The sequence below is a fragment of the Gossypium arboreum genome, unplaced genomic scaffold (assembly GCF_025698485.1).
Source record: "Gossypium arboreum isolate Shixiya-1 unplaced genomic scaffold, ASM2569848v2 Contig00258, whole genome shotgun sequence".
In the NCBI taxonomy this organism is placed as follows: Eukaryota; Viridiplantae; Streptophyta; class Magnoliopsida; order Malvales; family Malvaceae; genus Gossypium; species Gossypium arboreum.
In genome coordinates, this window is record NW_026440374.1 from 5,907 (window position 1) to 19,753 (window position 13,847).

Below are 13,847 nucleotides of genomic sequence, written 5' to 3' on the forward strand. Positions count from 1 at the left end.
CATATGAATTTTGTACAGAGAGAAATATGGTTTGTAGTAAACAGAGGTCAGACCAGTCAAGTCCTGAAACAGGGTAACTTTAACTAATAAACTGTACTAATTGGCCCAACCAAAATTCTAGAAAAAATTAGTAGATAGGTATATGAGTCTAGATTCAGGAAAATTTACGGATCTTGATTTTGAGTTTCGTAACTTGAGATATGATTTTTCTTGTGACTGTGAATGTAGAAACAAATAATCCAAAGTTCTAAAAATGTTAAACTAAGCTTAGTAACACCTCATACTGACTCATGACGGTCTCAAGCGCGGGGCGCTATAAAATCTATCCAAGTAAATATAACACACCAAGTGTCTCATCGACTCCAGTTCAAGAATCCCTGAACTCTTCCTATCCTATGGCACGCCAACTATATCCACCCTAGCCCGACTAGTTAATAGGTATCAAAATCACATATTCATATCACTTTCACTTTCAGTTAATCGTAATCATTCAATTCAAATCCATCGCAATAACAATTCAATCACAATTTCAAATTCACCACAAATCATTATACAATTCAATTTCACACATGTATACATTTATCAATCAAATTCAATTTCCATTCAATTCAAATATCACTACTTACCTCACATTCAAATTCCATACACATATATTAAAATTAAACATTTAATAAGAAATAACTTGAATTATGATAATACAAACCGATATTTTTCTCGAGCTATTCCTCGATCACTTTTTCCATTGCCTTCTCATTCAACGACGGTTCCAGTACACGTTAGCTACGAACAATTATACAATTAAAATTTATCAATACACTAATTCATAAATCACATTTTCACTTTCTATCAAACTTTTACAAAAATTCCAATTTCATCTTTTTTCCAGAACCAATCTTTCTCTTTAACTTAATCTTCATATTTTCATTTAATCATCTCATTAATAAATTCTAGCTCATAAAATTCATCATAAAACATAACTTTTGAGCTCCTTTCAATTTAGTCCCCACTTAAACCTAACTTAAAATTCTTTAACAATTCACTCATTTTTCACTTCTAACTTAAATTTCTATCAAATTAACCCATAAATCCTCAAATTATTCATCTAAATAAACATCTAAAACTTCATTATTTTTCTTCATATTAACCTCATACATGTAGAACTTTGAATTAGGATTCCATGCACATAAAAATCACAAGAAAAGAACTAAATCAACTTACCAATCAAGCTTTAAGCCCTTAACCTTCAATTTTCCCTTTTTCTTTTTCTTTTCTTCTTTCTCTCTTTCACGTTTCTTTCTCTGTAACTTTCTATTCTTTTTCTTTTGTTTCTTTATTTTATTTATTCTTTATTTCATTTTATTTACTTAATTAATATTTAATTATAAAATATCTATACAATAACAAATAAAAATAATACATGTGTCTTTATACACGTATGTACACATGTATTAATCCCACACCATATATTTGTCATTATCTCATTTAATAGATAAAATATTATAATAATAATAATAATAATAATAATAATAAGTAAATATCTTTTACTTAATAAATAAGTAAATATATATATATATAACATACATTTGTACTAATAATTTAAATACACATGTATTTATTCTCTATCTTACACATGTCACTAATTTGGTTTAATTACTAATTTAGTCCCTTGTTATTTTTCTCTATTTTAAAATTAATCTTTTACGCCTATTCAATTTAGCCCTTTTTAATAATTACTTCTAATTAAAATAAATTCACGTAATCAAAATCTAATTCAACCATAATCAACTTTGTAAATATTTTTAATAAATATTTACAAACTCATTTTCCTAAGACAGAGACCCTAAATTCACTTTTCTCGGTGCCCGTGAAATATGAGTCGTTACATGCACCTATCGAACAATAGTATAGCTATGGTGAGTAGGGAATATCATATCCACGAGGACTAAAAGTACTAGTAATTACCGTCTTCCTATTATTTAGCCAATAAATTGGAGTAATTGTTTTTAATCTATATTTACTAATCTAATTTAACTAAGAATGCAATGAGAGAATGGAATAAGAAAATAATCGAAGATAACCAAAGAGAGACAATACCCAAAAATAATCCACCTAGACTTCACCTATTATTCATTAATGTCTTACTTTGTTGCATTGAGGAGATGAACTTATTGAATTCATTAATGTCTTGGAAACATCCTTTAAAGTATTCCAACTTCTTCAATGGTTCCATCTCCTCCGCTTTTAGACTTGTTTTTTCATTGTCCACATCAAAAATCAAGTGCTGAAGGTGAACGAGTTTTGGTAAAAGTCCAGCGGTATCTCTTTCAAAGTGCGCACTACAAGATCAATGTACCTTAACTTTATCAGCATATCCATGCCTTTAGGTACTTCCTCAATTTTAGTCCCAGAAGATCCAACTTCTTCAATTCTTGAAGCATCGAAAGACATGGCGTATATCGTAATTCGTAACGAAATAAAGCAACAATGTTGTGAGGTTGTTTAGTTCAGAGATGGAATTTGGTAAACTCTCGATCTTTGTAAAGGACAAATTGAGGACACAAAGACAAGGCATGTTTGTGAAGAAAGAATATGAGATCTTCTTTATAGGGTTCCTCAGCAATAACAAGGTTGTGAGAGTTGACATTTTGTGGGCAGCACATCTGTGGGAATTTCTGATATGGAGTTAAACATAAGCGACACTTTCTCAATATCTGACTCCATTGTCCCTTTTGGTAATTCTTTAATTGCAAGCCTGCTTGTACCATATATCGAGGATTCATACTTGTGATCGACAATGCCATGTCTCTCATCGCATCATGCATCTTTACGCAAGGTATACCATATTTATTGGTATTATTTTCCAACAAGCAATTATCTTCTAACTTCTTCAAAATAACATGGCCCTTGTCTTTCATCTCTTGTCTTGTACCCATATCATCTATGAATCCTCTTTAATCCAACACTCAATTAGATTATCCTTCCAAATTTCAAAATCTTCAGGATATACTGTGCAATACAAAAACAATGTTTCACTTGCTTGTCCTTTAAGTGGTCGGGCTAAATTTCAAACTCTCGATCACTTTAGCTTCCACTTCTTCCACTTTCCCTATTCTCTCTTTCAATTCCCCAGTGCATTTTTCCAGATAAGAGGGTCATCTTCTCCTCTCAATGTACCAGCTATGATGACAATTGTAAGAGGCGACCCGCACATTCTTTGACAACAAGCTTCAAAGTTGGCATTAAAGTTTGATTTTGCACCATGTTAGGTCTAACTTCGCTCAAGAATAGTATCAATGCCTCTTCTTCCGAAAGGGCTTCACTTTTATCACCTTACAACCCATATACTTACAGACATGCTCGAACGGGTTGTCAACACCAACTTGCAGCCATTGCTGTCACTTGGCTCGGGATCCCAACTTCCTCTAGAGAGACTTTATCCCACACATCATCTAGGATTAGAACATGCTTTCCTGCTTTCTTCAGCATTTCGATAAGATTGCCGCCGTCTGAGCTTGTCTTCTTCTTTGTCTAAATATTCCTTTGACTCCAACGCTCTTGAAATATTATCTTGTACCTTCATTACATAGAACTCCTTTGATATGGTAACCCAAATTACCCTTTCGAATCTTTGTTGCTTTTAAAGATCATAGTGGATGTGCTTCATGATAGTGGTTTTACCCACACCGCCCATCCCCAAACCCCAATCTTGCTCACCTCCTCCTGCATCAAGCATGCCCAAATCTCATTTCTGACAGCTTGTCTCCAACTAGTTCTGATGTTGGCAGTGGCAACCCAGCACTTGGACCATCAATGGCAAGACCTTCAGAGGCATTAGGAGCTTTATCAAGAAATTCCTTCATTTCTCGAGTCTTTTCATCAACCAGCTTCCCGCTGCAAGCACGACAGATATATCTTCCGTTACTGACTTTGTTTTCAACAACTTGTGCTTCCCTAATCATCTCTTTCACATCTTTCAACCAATTTTCAACTCCCTGCTTTGGTATCTTCCCCAGAGGACGAAGAAGCTCTGCTTTCAATTGCAGCTCTATGTCTTTCATTTTGCAATTCAATTCATCTCTGATCCTCTTGAAGTTTCTCACATAACCATTGAGCTTTCTGTGATATTGCAAATATTTACAAACAGGAGTTCCGAGACAATTTGCAATTCTAACAACAGGCTCTACGTACTCCATTGCTATGTCCCTGCAATGCAATCATATATAACAGTAGCAGATAATGAAAATCTGTGAATGTATTGGATTTTTGATATGTCAGTGTAAGCATGAATGCAAGTTTCAAGCAATGGCGTTAATTAGATGGAGCTATGGATGGGTGGCAGACAGAAACATGATGAAATTCGGGTCACCATTGTATATCCAGAATTAACCTCTCAAACTATATAAAATGCTAGATTCAAGTGTGCAACAGTTCATGACAGAATATTAAGAGGTAAAATGTTCAACAGTTTGAGATTTCAACATGATATTGCTTCTGGGTAGCTCTTTTGGTATTAATTTCTATCTATAGTAGATTATGTCTTCAAAATCTAAAACTGTTGATAATCAGTAGAGGAAATCATTGCCTTGTTACCTGAATTAGTTGCTGAAAAGTGTTGAGAGATTAGAAGTGAAAATGAAGCAGTGAAGTTGACTTCCTTGACTATCTTACAAAGCTAGCAGATAATAAAAAAACAATCATTGCATAGTCATGAATGAAGCAAATGAAAGAAAATGACCTTGGCTGGATGCTTGAAAATTAGCGATAGACCTTGGCGATCAAAAGAAATTAAAAACAGTGAAGAAGAAAGAACGTTGTGGGTACAATAGCCAAAAAGAAGAAGAAGAGGAAGAAAGTGAAGATAAAAACAGGCAAAAGTTTTTTTATTATTAAGAAATCTCATCTTTTTTTAGTTTTTTCTTTGCTGTCTGCCACTATAGTTGGGATTAAATAACAATAATAATTAATGGGAAACTATGGATTCCTTCTGTTGGTATTTCAATTTCAATTTTTATTTTGTAATAAACATAGACATGCCTGGGAGGGGTGTTGCACCCATGTGATCAACAGTTGCAATAACGTTACTGCGTATGTCTTACTTGATAGTTAATGGTTTATAATAACCAATTAATTTAAATTGTAGTAATATTCATCGTTGGAGAAGCCAGAAAAGGCATAACTCCAGAAAAAAAAAAACAAATTTTCTAACATATTTAAGCACACACTACAAAAACATCTACGAATTAAAACTTAAAACATTCTTGCTAAATATTTAACAATATGAAGAAGAAAATGAGGCAGAAGCTAACTCATCTTTAAACATGTAATAATTCATTACTTATACATAAAACCTTTGATCTGCTATCAAAATTTTAAAGATAGATATGAGGTTTAAAATCAATGGAAACGTACATTGCATTAATTCTGGAAAATACTAACAAGTATTGCATTAATTCTAATAGGTACATATGTTATAGATGGGGTTTTTACAAATATGGTATAAAAAATTATTATATACGAAAATAGGTTGTCGATAGATTATTTACGAAAATGGTTATTTTTTTAGTCGCTACCACCCTGAGTGCGACATATTATTTTATTAATAATTTTTTTAATATTTTATTATTATTATTATTATTATTATTATTTTAAAAATCCAAGTTAAAAATGGGTTACCCGTGACCAGAGGCGCCACATGTGGCTCTGAGGCAGGGGCGCCACACCTGCAGGCGATAGTATTTCATGACCCTCCCAATGACTTGTCATCTTAAATTGGGAGGGATGAAATTTAATTGTAGAACAATAATGGGGGACCATATAAGGTTCCCCAAAGTTTGTTACGTCCAGGAGCAGGAGCAAAGAAGCAAAGAGAGAAAAAAAAAAAGAGAAGAAGAAGAAGAAGGTTAGTAAATTTTATAATTATTTTACATTTAAATTATTTGTAATTTAGAATTATTTGATAAATTTTTGTGTTAGTAATTATTTTAAAATTAATTTATTAGTAATTTAAGATTATATTTAAAATTATTCTGTTTAGTTTAATAATGTTAAATTTATTTTGTTAAATATTTTGTTATAAATAATTTGTAACTATAAAGAAAATAATTTAGAATTTTTAGAAGTTTAAAGACTAGAAAATCGAAAGTAAAAAGATTGAGAAAAAATAGAAAAGACGGATTTGAATTGAATGGTTTTTGTAAATGATGGGGAATTATAAAATTAATTTTTAAAATGGTTGTGCAATAAAATTATTTTTTAGTAGTGTATTAGTGTATTGTGATTTATTTGATAATGTATTTTAAAAAATGATTAGGTTATATAAATTTATTTATTTATTTGATAATTTTTATTGATTGATTAAAATTTTGATTAAATTTGTTGTTATATAATTTTAATTGCGATTTGTGACAAATGGATTCATTGACTGATAGTACTAATCACATATCAAGTAGCATTAATGAGATGGTAATGAAATTTTTATTTGATATTCACATTACATTATTTGTTGAATGAAATTATATTGTATTAACTATTTCGTTAATATAATAATGTCGTCGAGTATCCGCGCATTGGAGGCCATATTCATAGTGTAGGATTTCATTGGATGAATGCCTAATACCGTTCTTAGAGTTAGCGGGTTTGGATCAAGCAGCATTGATCCGGACTTTTAATCTACGACATGACTTGATTTCGCTTAGTCGAGCGATGGCATCCAGAGACCCACACATTTCATTTGCTGCAAGGGAGTGCACAATCACTCTAGAGGACGTTGCATTACATTTGGGCTCCCTATCGATGGGAATGCGTCACAGGCGTAAGTTTGATCTCCGGTGCCTTCGCCGCTTTTGCTATGACTTACTTGGACGCCGCCAAGTGAGGGAAAATTTCAAACCTTGAAGTTTTCATGGCTAAAGGCCAATTTTGAATATTTGCCTAGTATCGCCATCGAATTGAGGTTATGCAAAGGTAAGCTTATATTATGCACCTTATAGGAGGTGTACTCATGCGGATACACACGGCAGTGAAGTCCACTTGATGTGCTTATCGCTGCTATCTAATTTGCATAACACGCGCTCATACAGTTGGGGTCCGCAGTGTTAGCCATTTTGTACCGTGAACTTTGTCGAACCACGGATCTCTCTCTGGTTGACATAGGTGGATGCCTCATATTGTTTGCGTCGTGGCTCTTTATCGGATGCCATTCTTGTCATCCATTAGTCATCAATCATATATATTTCCACTGTTAACGGTGATGAATCTTTACTGCATACAACAATTAATTCTCTTTTTCTCGATTATATTGTTCTAACAATTTATTTTCATAGATGAAGCACGAATCCGGGTATCGGAGGTCATACACGTTCCGATATACCGCCCTCGATGATCGAGAATCATTCTCGAGAGGGAGTAAGTTTTTTAATTTATTTTTATTTTATTATTTTATCTCACTTAACCAGCGTTAATATAAAAATGTTATGAATCGTGCAGTTCATTTGGATGCCATATTCGCTCCTCGGTTACAATTGTTATTCCATCGTATGCCCACGCCCACTCACACCTATGGTGCATTAGCGCACCTTTATCCATTTTCATACGGTGGAGTGGTATCATGGCAATCGAGTATTCCGGTAGTTCGCTTGTATACAATATATCCCCACACAACCAAGAAGATTGGATGTACAACTACATGGTATAAATAGGAGGGGAGGCATGGAACCGATTGGGAGATGAGCATTCGAATATATTACGATGTGGAACAACCGGTTTAGTAGGGTACCTCAAATGGATCGTTGTTTGGATCTGCAGCCTTGCCACAATACCTACAATGGTACTATGAGAAGGGAAACCATTTTTATTTGGTGGGCGGTTGATGGTAGTCCCCACTCATACGATAACGAATTGAGCAACATCTTCCAGATCCGCATCATGCACCAGCTCCGAGGTAGACCCGAGCGAGCCGAGCCTGAGCCGAGCTACACTCGGGAGTAGTTCATATCCACCATCGTATCTGCTCCTCCGTGAGCGTATCCGTCGCCATTCTCTCTCCCCGCCTATATCCAAAGGTCGTTCTTTAACCCCTACCGAGTTCATCAGTGGCATTTGAGTTGTTCTCTACACCCACATATGGATGAAGAGAATGTTGATCACCTAGTCGCCCACAACGTGAATGTCGAGCTCCACGAAGATATACCCCTAGAACCACACCATCAAACCATCAATTTTAAGGGGTTTTGTATTGTAAATTACTTTATTTTTTATGTAAATTACTTTATTTTTATGTAAATTATTTTTTGTATTATATTTATCAATTTTTTATTTGGCATTTTATTATCGGATTTGAGTGCTAATTTTAGAATTGCTTAGTTGAAATACATAATATGAATAAAAAAAGAATGATTATCCATTTGGTAGTTTCAAGTAGTTAAAAATTAAAAGACAATACTTTTCTTTCAATATGCAATAAGCAACATGTAATGAACAACATCTTAATTTCTATCCGATCGCAATGATTGTCCAATTTGGTAATTTCGAGTGGGCAAGCATCTGACAGACCAGCTAATCAGTATACCCATACACACTTCCGCCGATTTCTCTCTAATGTCCATTTCACATGATTCTTGATGATTGCGGACGACCTCTGTTCCTACGTAAGCCTTTGTCCGGGATAAGCTCAAAGGTCGTCGAGGAACCTCTCAAGTAGATAGGTCAGGAAGCACGGAAACTCATTCTCCCATACACGCAACTTGCATTCAAGTGTGTACACCTTATCGATAAATTAATCTACATTGAGCGAGACCTTAGCACAAGCCGCCACAACATGTGCACAAGGATAATGAAGTGTTAGGAACCTCCTACAATCGCACCGCCTATTTCGTAGATTAACCCCGTATGACCTAGGTGGAATATCGGTCGACGACCGATGGTCTCGTAATGCGTAAACGCTTCATTACGTCGTGAATATACTTCTACGCTCATCGACTCGCCATCCGACGGTTTGCAACAATTGCATCCCCGACATGTTCGACAAACACGTGTCATGCCTCCATCTAGTTGACTTGTTGCTAACCCATTCTTGGCATCAATGTAGCCAACCTATAGAATGTAGTGAAAAGACGATGAAATCGGAAGATGTCACATTTTCAACAACACGTCATAATCTCTCCACCAAGTTTGTCATCATTTGACCGTAAGGAAAGCCCTCACAAAACTTTGAGCCCATTGCCATAGCTCCATGCTACCCAACCATTGTCGGAAAGATGTGTCCGTCGACCTTCCATGTCACTCTCAAGCCGAGTCATCCTCTCTAAAAAATATGTGGTTCTAGCTCAAGTTGGTATGTATTAAGACGATATAAGTTACGCCTCGCCAAAAAAAAATGTATGTTATATATTGAAATGATAAGGTTGTTCTTTACCCATTTTCACAACTTGTCTCTTCCAATCTGCATTCTTATAATCTCAATGAAAGTTAGCCGTAATGTGCCGTATGCGAAACGGCCTCTATGGCACATTAGAACGCCTAATGGCGGTAATTAATTCTTTCCTTCTATCGGAGATGATGCAAATATTATCATTACTAATTACATACCTCCGCAGATTTGTAAGAAAAAATTCCCACGACTCCATGTTTTCTTTATCTATGGCAAATGCAATCGGTAGCACGCCTCGCTCCTCGCCTTGAGCAATCGCAATAAGTAAGATTTGTGTATATTTACCGTATAGCCATGTCTCATCCACTTGCACAAATGGCTTACGTGGGAAATGCACGCACACATGGATCAAATGTCCAAAACATCCGTTGAAAATTCTTTTACCCGGTTGTTGTTGCTCATCCGGCCATAATAAAGTCGTGTTTGCAACTCAATGAGGTCCCCAAGACGCATTCTCATTGCCGCAATCCATCCTCGCAACTCATTGTACGATGCATCAAATTTTCGTACAATTGCTCCATTGCCATCTGTTTAGCTATCCATGCCTTTCGGTATAATACTCGACATCGAATCGTTCGCATTTTAGCAATTAATAACGAAACTTTAATGGTCGGCATGTCTTCAACTATTGGCATGATGCATGTACATATAGTTTTGAATCAAGTTTTCAATGATCTTCGTTATTCGTGTTGAAGTACATGTGAGACCCAACAAATTTTCGTATCTCCTATTCTCGAGACTTCGGATAAATGCAGCCAGATCCGCCAATTGTAGCCTTCTCACGACTTCCAACACTCTCCAATATATAATGTCGGTTGAGACTCGACGATTTTGTAGTCTATTGATATATTCATACTATATCGCTTAATGGCAAACACGCACTCTTCCTTACTTTCAATCTCCGCCCACGAACAACTCCTCGGGATCAAAATATATGGCCATCTCGGTGAGCAGTAGTATTTCGTGGTACTCCGAAACTTGGCTACATGCGCCGATCGTGGTTTATCCGAGACATGTGCCCCAGTGATTATTGTGTATCACAATACTGACGGATCTAGTTCCCGACTAAATATGTGACAACCCTAAGTAGACCCTAGTCGGAATGTGATTTGAACCACATTACCGAGTCAAAATTTATTTTGTGTTTTAATTACATAAATTTATGTGCGATAGTGAATGTATGAAATTAAATGCTTAATATTAGCTTTAGGAATGTGAATTAATTGAAAGGACCTAGTTGAGAGACTTAGAAAAGATGATAGACAATTTGTAAAGATCAAATAACAACAATGTGGGAAAGCTTGGGTTTGCATGTCAATTTACCCAAATTGACAAGTAGTATTGACCAAACAATAATGCACTTCCACTAAGTTGAATTTATAGCAATTTTATATTAGATAATAGGTTAATTAAACAAAATAAATAAAATAAAGATGAATAAAATAAGAGGAAGGAAAGAGAAAGTGTTCATCTTCCTCTTGCCATGGTATGTAAGCTAAAGGAAAGAAATGAAGGAAATTTCTAAACATTCGCCATCCTAAAGAGTTGATTAAGGTAAGACTCATGATAAATTCATTAAATTTTGTAAAAAATCTAGTTAGTAGCCAATGTCTATTATATTCGTGTGTTAATTTTCTACCTAATTAGGTGACTAAATGACATACAGTTAGAGGAAGGTAAAGCTAAGAGAATGGTGTTTTGATGTTGTGAATGGAAATAGTAGAAAGGTGAAAGAAAATTTAGGTAGAAAAGTAGATATGTGTGGATTTACATGATGTTATAAATAGATGTAAAACTATGCTAGTTTAGGAAAAATTCGTCAAGTGTTCATGAGATGAAATTTTGTGTTTAAATGAATTTAAAATGATATTATAATTATGTTATATATTCGCCATCCAATTAAGCATATGGGTGATGGTGAATTTAGTTTTTGCACATTCGGTTATATAGATAAGCACATTTGTGATATTATCTCGATTTTATATAATCAACTAAAGGAGTAATGTTAGCTTATATGTTGAGTTTGATTCATGATTATATATATAATTGAATGTAAACATATTCAGATAATGTTATGACGAGAATTGATGTTGCATTGAAAATTTTATATTCGGCATTGTAGTTAAGTACATAGGTGATATCGATTTTAATCTTGCACATTCGGTTATATAGTATGCACATTATAAAATTTTCTTTGATTTCTAAAATCGACCAAATGAGGAGGTTGGCTTTCAAAGTTGAGTTTGACTCATACTTATGTATAATTGAGTGTAATTATATTTGGCATAATGTTATTTGGAAGTGATAATGCATTCGGCTTTATGGCATAATATAAATATTAGTTGAAACCTTGATGTCTTGAACAAGGATTGTTGTAAGAAGAAATGGAATCATTAAATTCATATAGATATGAGTATTTTTGAAGTAATTAAACTAATAAATTCATTTATTTTAGCTCAAGAATCCAAGGGAGGAGAATCAAGTAAAGGCAAAGCAAAGAATATTGAATAGTCATTTGGGAATCATTTCATCCGATGTAAAGTAAGTCCATAAGTTTTATGAGATTGATTGTATATGCATTTATAATTGTATGACGTAAAGCCAATTAAGTTAAGTAAATTGTTTTACTATGAGGAATCGACATCGCACTAAGTAAGCGGTTGAAAGGCACTATGTGTGCTGATTTAAATGTTAATACGTGATTGAACTTTTGGGGCACTAAGTGTGCGGTGTATCATGGCACTATGTGTGCGAAAATCTTTATGCACTATGTGCGCGAATTCAGTTGATGGTATAAATAGCATATGGAAAGCATATAGTGTTAGTGCTATTAACTGAAATATCAAAATGAGGCATGAAATGAATATGCATGAGTGTATATACTTTGACATTGTTCTATAAATTGAGAGAAGGTTTTAAAGCGTTTGATTGTATGATAGTTGATTGATAGCAAGCTTTGGCCCGTGGTCGGTCAAGAAAATATGTGAATGTAACATAATCCAGCATGACTGAAATTGGTTGATCTTATATTATTTTTCCCGCAATCTCATATCAACGATATGTATATTATTGCTTATGACTTCATCTGGGTTGAATACTCATTTTGTGTGTTTGTTTGTTTTCTATTTAGATTTCCTTGACCCATTTTATGTGTTCGGACCATCGTCAAAGTCATCACACCAGCTTGCAACTTTTGGTATCTTCTTCTTAGTTGGCCTAAGAGAACATTTCGGCATGTATAGGCTATTATGTTTTGTTTGAACTTTGGTATGTATACTTTTAGCCATGCGAAAATGGCATAAATGTTAAGTTGGATTTGGTCTTATGATACTTAGTTATAAGTAATAGTTAAAGTCTATTTGATTATTATGCCGTTTGTCATGGCTAATCATTTTCGTGTTACACTCATGATATGGTTATTGAGTAGTAAGGAAATGCTTGGAAATGATTAGCCTTTGGTATGGCTAGTCATGATCATACTTGGTGATATGTATGTTAAATTACTCTAATAGGTAAAATTTACTCTAATAATAGATGCAGATAGCAGTAGTGATGTGAAATTGAAAATCACTAAAAATAGTAGAAATGGAATTAAATAATGAATAAATTATGAAATCGAAGCTTGATGAGTCTATTTTCACATGGAAGAAGTAAAACAAGTATATGAGCTATATTGCATGAGATATTTAAAACCTGTGAAACAGGGCCAGAACGATTTCTGGATCCCCTATTCCGAATTTGAAATTCACCATAAATTCTACAAAGATAATTAGAAGTCATACTTTATATTTACAGATTCCTTATTGAGTCTAATTTTATTAGGGACAAACTTCATAGTCATTGAATCTCTTTGCAGGAGATATCTGGTCGTAATACACAGAGGTCAGAGTAGTCGAACCCTAAAACAGGGAGACTTTAACTAATAAACTGTACTAATTGGACCAACCAAAATTGTGCAAAATTTTAATAGATAGATATATGAGTCTAGTTTCAGGAAAAATTTTCGAATTGGATTTTGAGTTTCAGAACTCAAGATACGAATTTTAAGTGACTATAATGCAGATTGACAGCCTGTCTGGAGTTTTAAATAAATTGTTTGAGTCTGTATAAGTGATGAACTAAGCCGATAACACTCGTGTTCGACCCCGGATGCCACGGTTTCGGGTGTTACAAAATACGCATTAATGTTTCCATCATCGTTCACGCCTTCATCGTCAATATCATCCGGGACATCATCCATTGCGATCACTATCAATATCGACTTCATAATCGGAAGGATCACTACTTCGTATACATCATCACCACTCACATCGTCTCGAGTGTAGCATTAAGATCAATGTCGATCCCACGTGTAGTTGATTGACTACCAACGATGATATCGGGACCACCATACACGCTCTTGAGGTCCATCTTCTTCACC

General features: G+C 34.4%; 1 protein-coding gene and 1 pseudogene across 1 annotated transcript; both read right to left on the bottom strand.

Annotated features, from left to right (window-relative positions):
* Positions 1-3,177: 3,177 nt before the first annotated feature.
* On the bottom strand, positions 3,178-3,691 carry LOC128288696 (probable disease resistance protein At1g61300; annotated as a pseudogene).
* A 34-nt stretch (positions 3,692-3,725) lies between these two features.
* Positions 3,726-4,864, bottom strand: LOC128288697 (uncharacterized). Its single transcript, XM_053024924.1, has 2 exons — positions 4,736-4,864; positions 3,726-4,203 (listed from the first exon to the last, which is right to left on the bottom strand). The coding sequence occupies exon 2, from the start codon at positions 4,191-4,193 to the stop codon at positions 3,726-3,728; it is 468 nt and encodes a 155-aa protein (XP_052880884.1). The 5' UTR covers positions 4,194-4,203; positions 4,736-4,864.
* Positions 4,865-13,847: the final 8,983 nt, after the last annotated feature.

Excerpts from the sequence above, each read along its gene's own strand:
- LOC128288697 (XM_053024924.1), bottom strand. The coding sequence starts at position 4,193 with ATGGAGTACGTAGAGCCTGTTGTTAGAATTGCAAATTGTCTCGGAACT.